This window comes from Notothenia rossii (genome assembly GCF_949606895.1).
Source record: "Notothenia rossii genome assembly, chromosome: 7".
Lineage (NCBI taxonomy): Eukaryota > Metazoa > Chordata > Actinopteri > Perciformes > Nototheniidae > Notothenia > Notothenia rossii.
Genome location: NC_136905.1, coordinates 26,665,695 through 26,684,724, shown reverse-complemented (window position 1 = coordinate 26,684,724; position 19,030 = coordinate 26,665,695). Strand labels below are relative to the sequence as shown.

General features: G+C 42.1%; 4 protein-coding genes across 6 annotated transcripts in view; 2 read left to right on the top strand and 2 right to left on the bottom strand.

The window, feature by feature from the left end:
* Positions 1–4,489, top strand: part of rspo3 (R-spondin 3) — a 13,782-nt gene extending 9,293 nt beyond the window's left edge. The window contains exon 6 of the mRNA XM_079641295.1: positions 3,591–4,489. Within this exon, the coding sequence (XP_079497421.1) occupies positions 3,591–3,808 (218 nt within the window). The 3' untranslated portion in view covers positions 3,809–4,489. The remainder of the gene's footprint in view (positions 1–3,590) is intronic.
* Positions 4,490–5,237: 748 nt separating this feature from the next.
* Positions 5,238–6,807, bottom strand: mdh2 (malate dehydrogenase 2, NAD (mitochondrial)). The gene has a single exon (XM_079692942.1). It carries the CDS (start codon positions 6,681–6,683, stop codon positions 5,670–5,672), a length of 1,014 nt encoding a protein of 337 aa, XP_079549068.1. The 5' UTR covers positions 6,684–6,807; the 3' UTR covers positions 5,238–5,669.
* Positions 6,808–6,855: 48 nt separating this feature from the next.
* LOC307046546 (E3 ubiquitin-protein ligase rnf146-like) lies at positions 6,856–10,674 on the top strand. 2 transcript variants are annotated; one of them, XM_079692940.1, is made up of 3 exons: positions 6,856–6,998; positions 7,662–7,725; positions 8,038–10,674. In XM_079692940.1, the coding sequence occupies exon 3, from the start codon at positions 8,050–8,052 to the stop codon at positions 9,199–9,201; it is 1,152 nt and encodes a 383-aa protein (XP_079549066.1). In that variant the 5' UTR covers positions 6,856–6,998; positions 7,662–7,725; positions 8,038–8,049; the 3' UTR covers positions 9,202–10,674. The 2 variants fall into 2 exon arrangements, with proteins under 2 accessions (XP_079549066.1, XP_079549067.1); XM_079692941.1 differs by lacking the exon at positions 6,856–6,998 and adding an exon at positions 7,040–7,264.
* A 1,943-nt stretch (positions 10,675–12,617) lies between these two features.
* On the bottom strand, positions 12,618–15,647 carry echdc1 (enoyl CoA hydratase domain containing 1; the record flags this gene model as incomplete). 2 transcript variants are annotated; one of them, XM_079640768.1, is made up of 7 exons in its annotated part: positions 12,618–13,229; positions 13,307–13,387; positions 13,531–13,583; positions 14,019–14,161; positions 14,293–14,468; positions 15,031–15,090; positions 15,585–15,647. In XM_079640768.1, the coding sequence occupies 7 exons, from the start codon at positions 15,596–15,598 to the stop codon at positions 12,824–12,826; spliced, it is 933 nt and encodes a 310-aa protein (XP_079496894.1). In that variant the 3' UTR covers positions 12,618–12,823. The 2 variants fall into 2 exon arrangements, with proteins under 2 accessions (XP_079496894.1, XP_079496893.1); XM_079640767.1 differs by having other exon boundaries at positions 15,555–15,598.
* Positions 15,648–19,030: the final 3,383 nt, after the last annotated feature.

Below are 19,030 nucleotides of genomic sequence, written 5' to 3'. Positions count from 1 at the left end.
AATTTGTGCTTAGATCGCCCTGCTGTTCCCCTCTCTATCTCTGTGGCTGAATAGAGTGCGTGCCCTCTGCAAACCTTAGCCCCCTTTAACTCCCACAGACCTATTACACATACAGATATATACAGTGAGGCAAGAAAGCAAGTCAGTATTGGGGGGTCAGACACACACACTCACTGGCAAAAAGCCCCCCTCCCACCCCCATGAGATCCTGGCGGCCATGCGGCCATGCGGCAGGCATTCCACTTGTGGGACAGCCCATAGCCTTTAATCCCAGCCTGGCTCCCGCCAAAAGCTCCCCGGACGACAGCACGCCTGCCACGGAGGATATGCCACACTAAAACACACAGTGCTCCTCCAACCGCACACACACGTGCACACACACACTTCCCCTTACCCTCCATGCCCATCCGCTCTCTAATTTGATTTCCTACACTCACATTGTTCGTTTAATACTCTCACTGGATTGTCATTCATCTCTTCTACTGCTCTCTTTCTCTCTCCATGTCTCTTTCACTGCACACACACGCACACAAACACACACACACACACACACACACACACACACACACACACACACACACACACACACACACACACACACACACACACACACACACACACACACACACACACACACACACACACACACACACACAAACACACAAACACACAAACACACACACAGCGTGCAGTGTCCCACCCAGTGAAGCCCCTCTTTGCGCTCTCAGTACAGTTTACTGACTCCTGTCCTTTATTAATACATTGCAACAGATATCCAGCAGTCACATTACAGCCAAATACAATTCAGCAGGTCCCACTTGAGGCTGTGTTTACACTGTGCAGCTTACTAGGGAGAAACGTGAAAAAGAGAACACATTTCTGTATACATTTCCCTTCCTTAACAAAACATTTTAGCAAAATGTTTTCCACTTGTAAAGATGAAAAATATTTTTCATCTGTGTACTGATCGCAGTAATTATATGTTGACCTATTGGTCATAATACATGATTTGCAATGTCTTTTGTCTTGGTAAAAATCCTAAAATCTTAAGCGGAGCATATATACCCATTATTTGTGTTGTTTATTTTTGGTCACTTTTATGAGCTTTTGCCAGACAACAAAATAGACAGTCTTCAAGGGTTAAAGGGTTGTTAATAGTAACAACTGAAACTAAATTAAAGGAGTAGTTTTTCGTTTTAGAAATATGTCTATTTATCATCTTCCTTTCAAAACTCACTTATTATATCTCTGTTTTTGTATTTAGAACACAAACAGAACATTTGATGTTATTAGGGGACTTTTCTTTTCCAGGATGTTAGTGGAGATATTAGGAAGGTAGCAAAGAAACAGTTACAGCAATAACTGTGTGATGGTCGACTGTTGTTTTGGACTGAACCATGCTTGGCTAAAATATGACAAACTAGAGACCATTGCAACGTTGTCTACCTTGCTCGGAACAACGGCCATTTTTGTACTCAACCTTAATTTTGATCTCAATTACACAACTGTAAAGTTTCATGAGTATGATGGATGTCAGCACTTCAAAGTAATATCCCAAACACAATAATATTACTTGAAGAATCACATATTTAGTTTGGTACCACTTTGCAGTAGCAATGCATCTCCTCCAAACTGAATGACCTTTCATCACACAGTTAACATAATGTGCAGATGTAATGTCCTAAAATGCATTGCCTACATTACCATAAGAGTAAGTGATACGTTACAAAATGAATAAACAATTACAATTATTTGAGGGTAAAAACCTACTGGCCATGAATATGTTGAATATTCAAAAAACAAATCTGTATGTGTGAAGTGCTTTTGGATTCTTACAGCATATTGTTCGGCCAAAACAGGACTTAATCCTTGTGATGTCCTCAATGCTCTCCTAAGAGCCTTTCTCTCTTTTTACTGAAGCTGTTTCACTGCTGGTACAGGTTCCAGGGTTTAGTTATAGGAGATGTCCATGTTTTGTCCCCAAAGCCAACCTTTCAAACACTGCCAGTCAGACCTTATTCATTAAAACATGGCTTTTGAAGAATGTACTAAATGTGTGTTGAAAATGTTTCAAAACCTCTAAAGGTGTCTCATTTTGAGACCATTACACACATGTCATTACACAGTTTACAAAGCGGCCATCAGAAAATGTTCCAACTAACCAAACGCAGGTTGGGTTTGATAAACACTCTCCTAATCATCTCAACACTGGCATGGATTAGGTTTCTCCTCTGGCTCGACAAAAGCACAGGGGCTACAGAATGACTAATCCACTGAACTTGTAAATAGTTGTAAATGGTGTCAGGACAGAGAAAACAATGAGAGCGAAGGGGACTTCCTGTGTTTATAGAGGACGGAGGGCAGACCCTGTATGAGTCAATGCACCAGATTAATCCATCCGTCCGTCCATCCATCCATCCATCCATCCATGCATCCATCTAGCTTGAATTACTTTTTACTTACTCTCACTGTCTTGCAATTGAACCACGTTCACATTATGCAATCCTCTTTAGAGGTTAAACACAGTGGGCACTGGGCAGGTAGAGAATGTGTGGGTCAGATACGCACCATGGTTCACCCAGAGCCCGGCTTGATTAATGGACTGACAGTGAGGGAGAGGATGAACGTATAGGGGCCAAACAGTAGAGAGACAGAGAGAGATCTCTTTCTCTCCCTCCCTTTATCTGTCTTTCTCTCTCTCCCTGTCCCTCTCCCTCCCTGTCTGTGCCTACTGCCGACTTCAGCAGTTTCACAATCCCCAACAGGCCGGCCAAACAGCCAAGCAGGCTGTGCTGCTCCGTTCCACTCACACATGAACAGCAGCAGTGCAACAACAGGAAAGGGCCTCCTCTGCTTTTCACTTGCAGGTCCTGTCTCCAACCTCCCTGGGGCTGGATCTTGTTATTATCATTAATAACTGTAGCTCGAGCAGAGATAAACCTTCAGCATTCCAAAACTCTCCGTTTTGTTTATGAGATGGTGTTGCAAGAGCAGATAGATTGGGGGGTTTATTTAAAGGTTTTCTATTTTGGACAAAGGGCTGCTCATCACAGGCAGGGGGCTGCAGTCTGTGGATAAAGACTGGCATCTAGTGGTGAAAACAGAGCACTGCAGTAACTAGTGTTGCAGACTGATATTTGTTTGTAGTTCACTCTCACCTAAGTCTTGCTACTTTTTTATACATATATGGTGGTTTTCATAACTTGGATTCTGATGCAAGGATCAACTAAGTCTCTGAAACCCAATTACTAGTGTTTGTCTGACAAAAATCAACAGCAGTAAGCTAGGTTGAGCTTAAAGGTTAAAGCTTTGCTATTTTTAGCCACAGCATAATACAAATGTTTTCAAAATAGAACTGGGCTTCAGACATTGGGCCTGAATGTTACAAGACTGAATTTGAAAGTGGCAAATGTAAAACAACCGGTATGGTTTGACCCTAACCCTAACCCTATTTTACAAGGTTTTTTTCCAACATTCTTTATGAATTCATTTTTAGTAGGAAAAGATTCCGTAAAACATTAATGAACTGAATACTGATAAGGGAATCTGCTTTACTAAAATGTTGTTTTTTTATGTTCTTTATCTCCCAGGTGAAAGGAGGAAGAATGAGCGAAAAGAACGGAGGAATCGCAACAACCGTAAAGATAAGGAGACCCCAGGGGGGCGACGGGAGAGAAAAATAGAAAGGGAGCGTGAGAGGGAGACAGGTGAACGTGAGGACTCTGATATCAGGAACAAAACGGAGCACAGGCGTCGACGAGGCCATGAAACAGACCCAGTTACGCCTGCAGTTGGACTCGTACAGTAGTGCGATGGACAGACAAAGTCTAGCGCCCTCCCAACCTCCTCCTGTCATCCTCCACTTCTAACTTCTCCAAAACTCCCTCATCCTCACCCACTGTTAACCCCCCTCGACCCCTCTCTGCAGGGGTGTTGCTGCTACCTGTATGATTTGAATATAATGTTTATGCACAAGCGGGATGGGGCACATTCAGCCACAAGGCTAGGGGCCACGATGGACTTTAAGAAGTCATTTTTTCTACCCTGTAGCCGCTACTACTCCTTCACTTCCACCACTGAGAGTGTCTGATGAAAGGTGCAGGAGAGACTGCTGAGACGAAGTGAGAAATGTCTGTGACTGTGGAGGACTGGTGGACAGAAAGACAGATGAACAGAGAGACTAAGACGTTATACTATGTGCTTGTTGATATGGTTATTTAATGGGGCCCTGGTACAACATTGCGCGTCATGGTTTTTGAATGTAGATTTTGCAACATTATGTAGAGCAATTGTTTATTATTGTTGTTCCTGTTCTTTAGATCTCTTTACTTTATTTTATTTGGTGCAGAATTTGTAAAGAAAAAAATAAAAGTGTGTTTGCAATTGCCATCTTGTGACATCTTCATAATCACAACAAATGTCAGATGTAGGAGGTCCTGCATGCTGTGAACCAAAGTCAATAAATAAAAAATAAAAACATTAACATCAAGCTTGTAAATAAGTGATCAATCTTATCTACCATTGGTTTTTCTTTTTGTGTAAATCCAATATGTGCTCTCAGTAAAGCTCCTTGACTAGGAACCGAAAGCACCTGTATGTCAAATAAAACTATAATGGGTTTGTACCGGTGTTCTTCCTTCTTGTGCAATCCACTTAAGGTTGCTTTAAACCCTCAGACTAAATGCAAAGGGAACTCCGTATGCAGCTATATTTAGCTCTTTCGTGTGAAAGCTTTAGCAGTGTTACATACTGTCACACCTGAAGACTTGCTTTAGACAGCGACATCTGCCAGAGGAAATATGTATACAGCTAACAAGAAATAAGGTTTTGTCCATTGCAGTGGGAAGCTTCCCCATTTTACACTTTACTGTTCTAGAATCCATTTGGTGTTTCTTATGCACATATTGTGAATACGGCTTCATGCAGGACTTATAACCAATACAAAAGTTCACAATAATGATTATTTTGCAGGGACTATAGGCCTCCTATTTTCTGAAAACTACCATCATGTAGTTCATTTATATCAAGATACATATTTTCCATTTAAATGATTCTAGTGTTCAGTTAGTTTAAATTAATACATTTTTATTAAGTAAATTAGTGCATTTGAACACATATCTTAAGTATTTCAGCACCTAGACGGAGTGTGTGTCATGAAAACTAAGCAAAATTAAGGTCGGCCTTTCAGTTGTACAATGTAAAGCCAAATACTATTGTTAAACAAAAACAAGGAATCATTTTTTAAAGCTAAGCTTAAACTTTATTTATGGAGTGAGTATTTTGTTCATCAGTAACATCCAGTAGCATCAACAGGCATGATGACAGTATTTCCTCCTCATTCCTTATGCAGAGAAATCCCCATTAATACAGGCTGTACATGGAAATACATGAATTTTCGTTAAAATTTCACATTTGCTAAATATAGGTAATTCACGGACAATAATCATAGTGCAAGAAAGCCATGTTTAAGAAGGTAAGAGAAAATGATACATTGGACCTTGGTTAACACCAGGATTGCTGAATCAAGAAAAATTCTACTGTCAAAACGAAAACAAAAAGGGGAAACACTGTGATTTTCAGTTTTACCCAGATGGCTTTAGGTAGGATGGAACAAATTATCAATCACAACTGCTGCTTTTTTTTTTTTTTTACAATATAATGCTCCCTGTTCACTTCATGTTAGCCACGAAATCCTCGCCCTTCTTGATAGAAGCCTTCAGCTCAGTCATGGCTTGAACGACCAGCTGCTCCTCGAAGGCGGTCAGCTTGCCCAGTCCAAGGTTCTTCTCGATGCCGCTCTTCCCCAGAAGAAGAGGTGTGGAGAAGTACTTGCACTCTGTCTCCTCAGACCTGACATACCCACATTCCACCACACCCTCCTTTCCATTCATGGCGTCCAGGACGGAGAAGGTGAAGCGGGCTCCAGCATAAGCCATGGACAGGGTAGCAGAACCGGCTCCAGCCTTGGCCTTCACCACCTCAGTGCCAGCCTCCTGGATCCTGGCTGTCAGAGCAGCGAGCTGGTCAGCAGGGAACTCGACCTTTGGTGTGCACTGGGAGATGAGGGGAATGATCGTCTTCCCAGCATGACCTCCAATGACTGGCACGTTGACACGAGCTGGGTCAAGACCTTTGAGCTCTGCCACGAAGGCGTTGGCTCTGACAATGTCCAAGGTTGTGACACCAAACATTCTGTTGGGGTTGTAAACTCCATATTTCTTCATGACCTCTGATGCAATGGGGATGGTGGAGTTGACAGGGTTAGCAATAATGCAGATCATAGCCTCGGGGCAGTTGCGGGCACAGGCATCGGCCAAGGTGGCTACAATGGTGGCGTTGGTGTTGAAGAGATCATCACGGGTCATGCCGGGTTTTCTGGGCACACCGGCGGGGATGACCACGACGTCGCAGCCTTGAAGAGCAGCATCCAGCTGATCGGGGCCCATGTGGCCGGTCACATTGGCCCTTGTCTCGATGTGGCTGAGATCTGCGGCAACGCCGGGGGTATGGGCAATATCAAACAGAGAGAGGTGGCTCACCAAGGGGCTGTTCTTCAGCAGCAGAGAGAGTGGCTGGCCTATGCCTCCGGACGCCCCCAGCACCGCAACCTTGGCGTTGTTCTGCGTAGAGGTAGAAAGGCTCCGAGCCAGGCTCACGGTAGGTCTCACAGCACGGGCAAACATATTGTTTGTTAGTTCTCTGCTTACTTTGGTGGAAAATAAAAATACTTGGCGAGCCCTTCTTCTGTGTGACACCAACGTCCTCTAGCCACGAGTGAACAGGAAGCACAGCAAACTGTCATGCGTAGAATATAAGGGTCGTACCATTCTACGTCACAGTACGTCAGCACGTACTGTTACGTCGTGGTCTTTATCTCATCTCCTTTTTCGGAGGAAAACAAAGCCAGTTAACATTGGATGTCGGTAGATTAGCTTTAGAAAATTGTGTCGTTACCCGAATTGTAACCGCACACCAGACCAACACAGCAGCATTTAACGGTATGTTTTCTGCGTAGTCGTTTTATTGTCTCTTCGTGAGGAAATGCTTACCCTTAATGTTTGTGCCGCCCTTCTAAAATAAGCTAGCACCGTCAGATGAACTCCGTCTATTTGCTGGAGTCACAGCTATAAGCCTAGCCAGCGATAGCTACAACAGGTCTTATTGTTATGGTAGCTTTGCTAGTCGAGAAAATCCCTCTGTACTGTTTGACTGAGTTTGGACTTTCGTAACGGTGACAACGAACGGCTTACTTAATGTACATAACGTAAGCATAACTAAATAAGTGTGGTTTTATACTGTCATCTTTTAGTGTGGATGTTAGATCGTTGGCTGTTGATTTTACTCGAGTATCGTAAGCTGTCATGAACCAACTGCGTTAGCTCAAACGGCTAGCTGACACAATTCAGTGTTTGTTGTCACGGTTAACAGAGCAGCCCTTTGTTCAACAGACTTAAGTTAACCCCAACATTTCAGTCATAGCTGAGTGAATTAACGTAGTTATTTGTTGCTAATCCGTTTTAACATTACGTTAGAAGTGCAGTTTTTGGTCATAATGACGCTTACGTAAAGAAAAACTTGATATTATGTGTATCATAATTGTTTTTATCTTCAGAACAGTTGAAAATCAAATATATTTTGTACACACTTCTCCTTTCCTTTAGGCAGTGGCAAACGTGAAGGTCCAACAGCTCTCCTAATGATACATCAGCATTAAGGGTATTTCCAGTAAGTATCAAATACCAGCCTTGTTTTATATTACAGAAGGCATAGACTTTGGTATCTACTATCTTTGGATATTCATGATTCTAAATTGGACTTTATCTCGGGACTGTTTACTTTAAAGTTAAAGAAAGATGCAATTCAATGTTAAATGTGCATAAAAGTGTTTATTGCCAGTAATGTATCTCTATAGGACTTGTTATCTTAAAACTACATTAATAATCATTTTGAAATACTGATTTTTTTAATTTATTTTTTAAACCAATATAGGATAATATGATAATCCAGGCCCAATAATATATTGTCCTCTTTCCTCAGTACTTCCTAAGGATGGCTAGTTGTGGGGAGGTAGACCACTCTGTTAGCTCGCTTCCATCCAGTAAGAAAGGCAGCAGCAGTGGTGGAGGAAGTGGGAACAGTGCTGAATCGTCATGCGCCGGCTCCAGCAACTCATCTCCTGCACTTTCGGTACCGGAGTGTGCCATCTGTCTTCAGAGCTGCGTCCACCCAGTCCAGCTACCATGCCATCACGTCTTCTGTTTCCTGTGTGTGAAGGGAGCATCCTGGCAGAGCAAACGCTGTGCCCTCTGCAGACAGGAGGTACCCGATGACTTCCTGGAAAGGCCAACACTTCTGTCTCCGGAGGAGCTGAAAGCATCAGCAGGAGGTCGGGCCGGGGCAGCAAGTGATCACGCCTGGTATTATGAAGGCCGTAATGGTTGGTGGCAGTATGACGAGCGAACCAGCCGCGAGCTGGAGGACGCTTTCTCTAAGGGCAAGAAAACAGCTGAAATGCTGATTGCTGGCTTTTTGTACGTAGCCGACTTGGAGAACATGGTGCAGTACAGACGCAATGAGCATGGTCGTAGACGCAAGATAAAGAGGGACGTTTTGGATATCCCCAAGAAGGGAGTGGCGGGCCTGCGTTTGGACACTGAGGCTGTCGCTGGGGCTATAGGGGCAGCCGGTCGTGAACACTCTGCGGATGGGGCTGATACCACATTGGCTGGTACACAGCAGCAGGTCACAGGTATCCCCTCCATTGCTACAGCCAGACCCCCCACCTCCCTCGGTGGTCAGCCCGTCAGCAGCAGCAGCAGCCCCACCCTGGAGGATGCTCTCTCCCAGCTGCAAGTCAGCCCCAGGCCCACACCCTCCAATGAGCGGTCTGAGACAGGGGAAGGAGAGGAAGAAGACGAGGAAGAGGAGGCCTCGCCCTCCAGGTCCTCTGACCCTCTCACATCCGTGGACGAGTCTGGCTCTGGAGACTGGAGCGACGATGAGGAGGAAGAGGAGGATGAGGAAGAGGGTGGGGGAGATGGAGAGCGGGTGGAGCCCTGGGAGGATCGGCCACGGAGGCAAAGACTGAATCCAGAGAACAGAGCCCCTCCAGGCGCTGAGTCCGCCTCTCCCCCTTCTTCATCCAGTAGCAGTGGGAGGTCCAGAATGCCTGACGGCCAGTGTACAGTGACTGAAGTGTGAAGTCCGCCATGATACCATCACCACCAAATGGCCATGTTCCATTTCATTAATTTATTCCTCGCTGTATGCTGTCACGGATCAGATGTGGATAGATTGCTCAGTAAAAGAGAGATTAGGCCTAACATACTCCCATGTTTTTAGGTAAACAACCACATTTTAACAATCAAATTTGGTGCCTCTTTTTGGCTCACAAGGCTCACATGTGTCTGTATGATTTGGCAGTCAATAAAACCCCAGCCAGTATAAATAATGTTGGGTTTAACGTTTTAGTACAGAAACAAGAGGTACAGCTTGGTAATGAGTCAGATACACACAGCATGTTGATAAGAGCCGGGACCTCTCATAACTGTCTTTATCCAGCGCATGATGTGAGGTAACACACCAACTGTGGGTCACTTTTGGCCATTTGGTTGCAGGCAGATACAGTGTTCATTTTAAAATCCAGAAAAGTGGAGGCTAAAACTTAAACCTGACTTGCCTATCCTAGATATTGTGTTGAAATGGATTATCCCAATACCCAGAAGGTTGCTGGGAATTCTTAGCCAGATCTGTGACATTCAAGGGTGAAAGCATAATGGGGTAGTTACTCTGGAAACGGAACTGTGTCTTTATCATTATCATGAACAGTCGCATTCTAATCAACTTCACTTTAACTCTCTCAGCTAACATAGCACGCCGATGGGCTTCTTAGAGCTCAAGTCATCTGAACACTCCTGCAAATTATGAAATCCTTGATTACTTGTTCCCTACACAACTCCCTTACTTCAGATTTAACTGATCATCAATGCCTTTCCTTAACTATTCTGAAATTTAAACTAACTTTTGAAAGTATGTCATTGTGGAAGAAAATCTTGAGGTTGCTTTTCCAGATAAAAAAAAAAAGGAAAGGAAGAAGTAGTTTACTGTTATGCATTTTGGGTAGACAAATGTCACATTAAATGTGCTAATTCAGGAGCCCACAGGATTATCGGACTACCTGCTGATGGTTTTGCTTTGATTTGATCATTTGACATTTGCATAATAGAAGTATATATCCAATTTGATTAAATAATTGGCATTTTAATGTGAAGTATCAGTGTTCTCCTTTTAAAGCTGTTGAGGCCTCTGCAGCCTCATTCATAGTCTTATTGTCCCGACTAAAGTATTCTCAATTGGTGTTTTTCTAAAGTTTTGTGATTAGTGCATGTTTGAAGAGAGAGTTATTTAAACACTACTGGTTGGCAAGATGATGAGAATTGCTTTTTTTTGCATTGTTTGAGTAAATGTTTTTCATTTGTTCCTTGTTTTGTTTGCGTTTCCTATGGTTGTAAATCTGTACGATGTCAGAGGCAGTAAGAGAACAACAACATGCTAATGCTATTAGCCATCCTGCAGAGATTTCAAGTTGTATGTTACTTTTATATTTCTTACATGCTTACATCATCAGCTCAGTCTTAGCCTTTTCATTCTGAAGAATAAAGTTTGTGTCCGTAACTTCGCTTGGCAACTTTTTTTGTTACATGATTTGTAATTTAAGAATAAATTGTGTAATTTCATCACCCTAAAATGATAAATCTTGGGCTCATGTCTCTGGTTATTAGTACACGTTCTGGTCATTTTATATTTAATATAGAATTGTATTGAGTGTTACATAAGTAGGACTATCAATGCTCATTGTGCACTAACATTTTACTTATTTTTCATCTCGAGATTTTTCCACAGTTAAAAAAATATTATTTCTACTACATGCACAGCTGAGATATTTAATATGCATTAATCATATAACATATAACAATACATTTAAAAGACAGATGGATACAAAACTGCATATTGCAGAATGAGGTACAGTGACAGTGGTTTCCTTACTTAGCTATAAATAGAAAATCTCAACAGGTGTAAGAAGGAGAAAGATGCTGACACTGATGTCCATGCAGCACAGCCTCTCCTCTATGTGTCATTGAAGATAATTGCTATTCTTTATATCATACAACTCGTGACTTTCCCCTCACTCACCTTGTAGGTGTTAGGCATTCAGACCACAGCAGCTATCAGCCTCAGCTGGGTGTCTGCCAGGAAACCCGACCTCTGGGGGGGGGGAGGAGATAAAGGCTTGGCATCCTCCAGGAATGGTCCTGCTCTGACCTTTCACTGGACGGGCACATTTTTTTAATGTGAAATAAACAAATGAACTAGAAATTGAAGACAGAAAAAGTATGCACATTTGAATGTTTTTTGCAGCCTTGTGCTCTAAAAAACCTAGTGTCTTCCCACGTGCTTTTCAGTAGAATAGAAAGAATGAGAATGCTGGGATGAGCAATGATACACTGACTGCAGAGGAATCTGAAGTAACCTACAAACCTGAGGGAAAGAGGAAAGCAGCATTACTCTCAGTCCTGCAGACAGATGCTGCCTCATGCTTGTTATACCCTTTCAGTATCTGCATGCTGATGCTGTCTTCCTGCCATGATCTAATCACCACCGTAATCACATTTGCAGGCGACCTGGAGTTCACGTGCTTGTCTAATTGGCACAGAAGGGGATTGGAAGATTGGGAACAATCTTTAAGGTCCTTGCTTTCATCCATACTGAAAATATAAAACAGTACTGTTTAATACATCTGTATACAGCATCATTATAAAGAGTATTACTGAAACCAAAACATTATAAGGTCACCTGACTCTAGATTTTCCAAATATTTCATTGTAAAGAAGGCTGTAGAGAGAACATATAACCCCCAAGCAACCACCAAAGAGTTTTTGTTTATGCTGTTAATTCAGTTGTTACACCTGGAAATACTACAATGTTTGCAATATCACCAACAAATATCAGTACTGTCAGGGAATAATATGCTCTGCATGTCCTCCTTCACCCTCTGACGCAGATGCCCAGCCTTGGGCAGCATGCTATCTCCCTTAATGAGGGGCTGCCCTGCATTTTGTTGCTGTTACCAGTCTATGACCGGGCAACTCTCTGTCAGAGATAGTAATTGTTATGGGACACCTGGAACACATCCTTCTCGGGGTGTAGATGACCCCGAGCCATAAGCGACAACAAATGTGATTCAGTGTCCTCAGCTGTTTAGTCTATCTATTGAAGAATGTTGATTATTACACTCTGAACTAGTTCAAACCTGGAGCTACAGGAGGGTTCTTCAGAATTGATTGTGGCATCTCAACCGCGTGGTTGGATCGTGGCCCGTGACATGTCTTGTGAATTCTCCGGCCGAAGCTCCTAAATAAACCGTCAGTGTTTGCCATCAAAGCTCCAGCTCTCCTCGTGTCTCTCTGAGTCCTGTCTCCAATTGCTTCAGAAGTTTCCCCCACAAGTACCAGTACCAAATTACTCTTGTGATGAGTTGTTACAATGTCACATTAAGAGAAACAAATAAAATACTTCACAACCATTCAAGTATGTGATAATGACTCTCTAACTAAGTGTTTGATGCAGTGAACTGATTTATTGAAATGATGAAGTTTCATCCTTTATTCTGTGCCTCTACATTTCCAGAGTCCCCATTTTATAACTAAATCGTTTATTGAGGTCAGTCAGTTACAGTGCTCTTCCACACAATTCAGATGTGTAAAGAGCTTTCCACAAATGTCTCAGTTGAAGATCTTGGCTGATCTGAGCAGCTGACGGTCTCTCATCTGTGTTTGGACTTACTGGCCAGAGCCTGCATGTTAGCTGGGCCCCCCCACACCGTCCCAAATACGTCCTTCTCTGTCCTCAGAGCCTCAGACAGGGGGAGCTCTCTCCCTGACAGCACCACCTTCTTCACAGCCTGGATCACTGGGGCAGGACCCTTTGTGTAGACACTGAGCCAGTTCTCAGCCCGCTGCAGGGGGGTGCCCGTCCCTTCCCCCTGCAGGACTTCCTCCACCAGTCCAATCTGCAAGGCCAGTTCTGGATCCACTTTGACAGCACCTCCCAGCAGCTTCAGCGCATTCTGGCTTCCCACAATGCGGACAAGTCGAGCGGCACCACCCCAGCCGGGGACCAAGCCCATGTGTTTATGTACAAACTGGATCACACTGCCAGGTGCCATTAACCTATGAAAGAGATGACAGACACACGTTAGATTATTATCAGCGTTCATCTAAACGCTGATATAAATGTACGTATTCACCTGAAATCGCAGGCAGTGGTGAGTTCTGCACCCCCTCCCAGAGCTCTCCCCTCCACCAGAGCAACAGAGATCATAGGCAGCCTGCACTGAGGACATTATTCTGTAAATGTACTGAAGTGGACATTACATAACAGCTAAACTCCAACTCTTGTAAGCTAAGACTGGTTGCTGCTGATTTAGTCGGCATTGTCATTTGCAAGACATTAGAGAAAGAGAGTCCTTACCTGAGTATTCTTGTAAGAGTATTCTGCATAAACATACACATCTTCATCCCATCCTACAAGGAAGAAAAAAAACATTCTGTAGTTTACATCCATGAGACATAAAGATAAAAGTACAGAGATACAGGCAAACATTGCAGAAATAAACAGACACAGCAAGTATTTGTACGAAAAACTCCTAAAGATAAAAGAAAAAAATCATATCTGAATCATTCAAATTCAATAGTATTGTCAAAATTAACCCAAATGGCTCATTGTACAAAGGTAAATGTGGGTTAATTGTACAGCTTATCAGTTATTTAATACTTGAATTGTCATGTATATATTTATTATATACAATATATATAAATTGTCTTGTGTATAATGTGAAATATTAATAAAATATGTCACTTTGTCCGGGGTTGTCAGTTCAATCAATGGTTTGAAAAAAGGGTACTCGTAAGGTAAAATATTTAAAGTCACTGCTTTAAATCATGTTGTTGCTGGGCTACCTGTGGGTCGGATAAGGCCCTGACAGCGTTGAGGTCTGATCCAGAGCAGAAGGTTCCCGAGGCACCCTGAACTATGAGGCCTTTACCGTCTGTCCAGCCCTCCAGCTGGCTCACCCTCTCCTCCAGATCCACCATCATACTGCCTGGTAGGAAGAAAAGGGGACAATATTGAACTGGGATGATATGTCATTTGTTTATGATTGTGTGCAAATGACTTTAATCCAAATGTGCACTAGTAAATCTGAGAGGAAGTGTCAATGCCCTGTCATGTTACCGGAGAAGGCATTCATGCGGGAGGGGTAGTTGATGGTTAGCACAGCGAGGCCAGACTCCTGTGTGAGCAGCTCAATGGAGCCTCCAGGAAAGGCCTGCAGCTTCTCTCTGATCTCCTCCAGCTGGAAGCCATGGACGCTGGAGTACACACAGCCCCTGCTCTGTCTCTGCAGGAACCTTATAGGAACAACATTCAAAAAGTTGAATTATATCCTGTCAATTGCAGTTAATCTATATGTAGATCCATCACTTACACAGGAATAAAAAGAGAGGAAATGTTGTTCTTTACATGATCAGATGTGTGCTTGAAGCTAAATGATACATTCATTCAAATCAGACTGAACGTGCACGTGTAATTGCAGTATAAAGAAATGGTATGCAAAACTGCCTAATGGAAATCATACTTGTAGTGCTCGTGACTGATGAATACTTAAAATACACTTCCTCAGTGTGCCGGTTTGTAAATCAGCCTGAAGGGTCATGGTACAGAGCCACACAAACAAACGTGTAACCCTGGGATTGAAACAGCTCAGATTTGGACTCATTGTAATCAGGAGTCAGAATCAAAGATGTATTACTTTTTTATAGATTGATATTTCACAAATCCAAGCGCCTGAGAAATGCATTTTGGTTATTAGACTTAATGTTTCTCACCTTGGTAGATGTAATGTTCCTTTATTTGTGACACTGTTTACCATCACCTGCGTGGTAATAAACAATGCTGACTAGACTCCCTTACCTGGCCCAGACTCCACGGTTGCCCCGCAGGAGATGCTGCCTCACAGCACAGAGAACCATCCTGAAGCAGAATGCAGATGGTACAAAATATGGGTTTCAATATTTGGAGTACTTTTGTCACAAGATATGGAAGCTTGGAAAACATTATAAATTAAATAAAAAATGCATACAAATATTTATATAAAACTGACTGGCACTTAAATCAAATATTAAGAGCAGTTTCCTACTGTTCAGTGTAGGAATTAAATGCTGCATTGATATATTATATATCCGAATCAAATAGAAGAAACACTGAAATTCAATAAAAATGTGTGTCCTCTCTCTGACTGCTGACACTATGAACAGTCTAACATCCAAACTAAACCATTGGTAACCAACACTTTATTTGGGAACTACAAGGTGTAAGTATTCATTTCTAACTTAAATGTGTAGGCCACTAGCCTACTCATTCAACGAAAATCGGATACAACTAATACATTTCGTAAGATATATTTAACATGCCACCATAGTTTAATGATAACAAACCACTGAGAATCCAAAGACTCGAACACCAACCTTGTTATTGACATTCGCCTGGTGTCACTCTGAAATTCGTCCCACCGGAAACTAGAGCTCTTCGGAAGAAACTAATTGAAACACACATGTAGTTCCTCAAAGTCCCCACAGGGGGGCGGAATAATACCAAGCAGCACTATTGATTCAGGTGTCATTTAAAAACAAATATCAACTCTTGCATTAAAGGAAATACATGTATCTATTATGTTTTCGTGCTACATGGACCATATACATTATACACAACACACTACAAATAGAGGCTTTCATTTATTCTGCAACAAGAATGTAACATTATATACATCATTGGCCAATGCACCGCACCGAGAGCTCTGCTCTTTGTCTGTCACAAGTGTGTAAACACAGACTACTGTCTACTGGCTCTCACACATGTCCTTATTCAGTTGTATTGACTGTGGGATTAAAACAACACCTACGAGTTATAATACAGTTTTGGCAAAGGGCAGCTGACAGTTATATTAACGTAGTCATATTTCTCATCACTATGCTGTGTCTGTGTTAAGATAAGACATCAAAATAACATTTTCTTTGGCACAAGAACTAATCCATATTTAATATTACACATACTGAATTTTAAAAGTCATGTTACTTACAAGTCTTGTCAACAAAAAGTCAAACAAAAACGTGCTATGGGATTTTGTCTCATCTGTAACCAAGTCTTATATAACCGGACTGAATGTCTCTAAATGAACATAATAGGTATTATTTTCAAAGATGTTAAATGTTGTAATAATATCAAAAAAAGAGTTCACGATTAGGAGGCAAGCAAATTCACCCATACCTTTGAATTATGGGCAATAGTTGAGTTCTAGCTTTGCACTTTTGCCATTACCTCCTAACACGTAATATCATCCCAAGAGGGATTTACATCATTCTAAAGGTTAGTAAAAAGTGTGAATTGCTCTGAGATCGTAGTACTGCGCAAACACAGACTGGTATAAATTGCCACAGACTTGAAGGTCCATACTTATTCTGTGTACAACCAATGCATCTGTGTACATTCTGAGGTTTACAAGTAAAGATACAATTTGGGGATATATAATGTGTACGTGTGATGTTAAGTGAGTGAAATTAAGATACAAGGGTGTTCACAGACAAGGATTATACGAAGACCAAAAAATATTCAGGAAAAGGAAGGTAAATGTGCCAAAACAGAGGGAGAATGAGACACTTCCTGTCCACTAATCTGATCTATGGTAATTTGGATAATATCCATTCTTCACCTCTATCCACACATCCTCTAACTGTATTCACAGCCCTGAAGATATTTGTGAAAACATACACACACTGAGCATTCCAGAGAGATGCTCAAAAAAGGTTGAGCATTGAATTAAATTAGAAATACAAATAGAAGTCCTGCATCTAAAATCTTCAGTAAAAGTACAAAAGTAATAGCATCATACCTAATGCACAAAAAGTAAAATTAATCATCATGCATCAGGGCCAATTTCAGGTGTATATAAATATATAAATACATTTCACCACTGCTTGTTCAGTTTTCAACAACCACCGCTAAATAAACACTTACAAAATCTACTTTAGGAGGAAATGGTTACAAAAATACATACAAAAGATTCATTCATGTTAGATGTTTTTGCACATACCCTTAAAAGTGTAATTATTTACTAGCTATTCAGACACAGTGAATCCTTACATTTGACCCTTTATTATGAGAGTGTAATAACCAATCAGAGGGATTTTTCCCTACATGGGTATCCTTGTGGAACCAAACTCATTTATGACTTACTACAGACATAACAGGTCATCGTCAAGGATACAGTGTACAGTATCCAAGACTGTCAGAAGTCCATACCTCGCTCTCTGGTCTATTTAAAAGAGGGGAAGGAATTCAAAAAGGTCGGTGGGATGCATCCAAGGCAGGCATTCCAGACACGCTGACTATTCTTCATGCTCTGTACAGTACTTAAAGCTAGGTCAACTAGCCGGCAACCTGTCTCCAAATATCAGGCTTTAATTTGCATACATAGTATTTCTAAAGTCACCCACGAGTGCGTATAAGGGATTATTTTACTACAAATATTTTATAAAATGTAATTCCCAAAGCCATTATCTCACCATCCATGCCCACTTCCATTCATCCTCTGCACAGCCCTTTCACTCATTCTGATTAGAGTCAGCCTTCTGTTTTATAATCTCGTATAATATACCCGGATATCAGCGATCCAGCCACAGACTCCAGCTGATAATGGAGGCCTGTCTGAAATAACAGTCTGTGTGTGTTCCAGTCATAGACTGTATAAAGGTTCCAGTGAGTGGTCGTGCGGGTATGAGGCCTCTAAAGTGATGCATCAGTGTATGGATCGATATGCAGCTGTCCGGGGCTCCACAGGAAGTCAGGGAATGTGCTGCAGTCAGCATGGCTCTATACCAATTTACCAAGATAAGAAACACGCACGCACGCACGCACGCACGCACGCACGCACGCACGCACGCACGCACGCACGCACGCACGCACGCACGCACGCACGCACGCACGCACGCACACACACACACACACACACACACACACACACACACACACACACACACACACACACACACACACACACACACACACACACACACACACACACACACACACACACACACACACACACACACACACACGCAGATAAGTGCCAGTGAGGGTCTATTTCAGAGCAGGAAGAATGGCAGGTGCCAGAGACTCTCAGGGGCCTGGAGGTTTCCTGAGAGGAGCAATAGAGAGCTGGGAGGCAGAGGGCCAGCGGGAGACACTTCGAGGGCCAATGAGTACTTTTCCAGCAGCAACTGGGACATGTTGACAGCAACTCGCAAAGCAAAACCAAGAGACCATGTACAAAAAGTAAAAAAACATACTCTAATTCATTCTTAAGGAATCTCATGTGACCCTTATCTCTGTGTGTGACCAAATATGATGAGTCATGTTGGGCCTTGCACTGCAGAGAGGCTTGAAGGCCGAGCAACATTTCCAATGTATACTTACTGACACACACTAAGGAAGTATCACAAATGATGCCCAGACATTAGTCAACAACTAAAACTGCTAATTAGAATTCCTGTGGATAGTATAGTGAGTGAACATTTAAACATAAAGTGCATATTTGATACCATAACTAGCTGGGAAGAAAACGTATACCGTATTTACTCAAACTAGTTTATTAAAAATTGAAAAAGTCTCAAAGATCATTCCTAAGTGATCTAATATGACTTCAATGTATTTTTGACATGAAAATAAAATATTCTGAAAAGATAATGACCAAAAATGTCGAGTCATGTTTGGCCATTAACTGCAGAGTCATAGTGCTAAGGATTACTTAGAGACTCTTTTGTAGGAAACAAGTAGCCAAAATGTAAATACATTTAAAAATGATTTTAGTCAAGGTTGTAAGAGGATGACTCTAAAAGTCTTATTAGCCCCTTGTCTC

Bases quoted from the DNA above. Each gene is read 5' to 3' on its own strand.
- mdh2 (XM_079692942.1), bottom strand. From the start codon at position 6,683: ATGTTTGCCCGTGCTGTGAGACCTACCGTGAGCCTGGCTCGGAGCCTT.
- LOC307046546 (XM_079692940.1), top strand. From the start codon at position 8,050: ATGGCTAGTTGTGGGGAGGTAGACCACTCTGTTAGCTCGCTTCCATCC.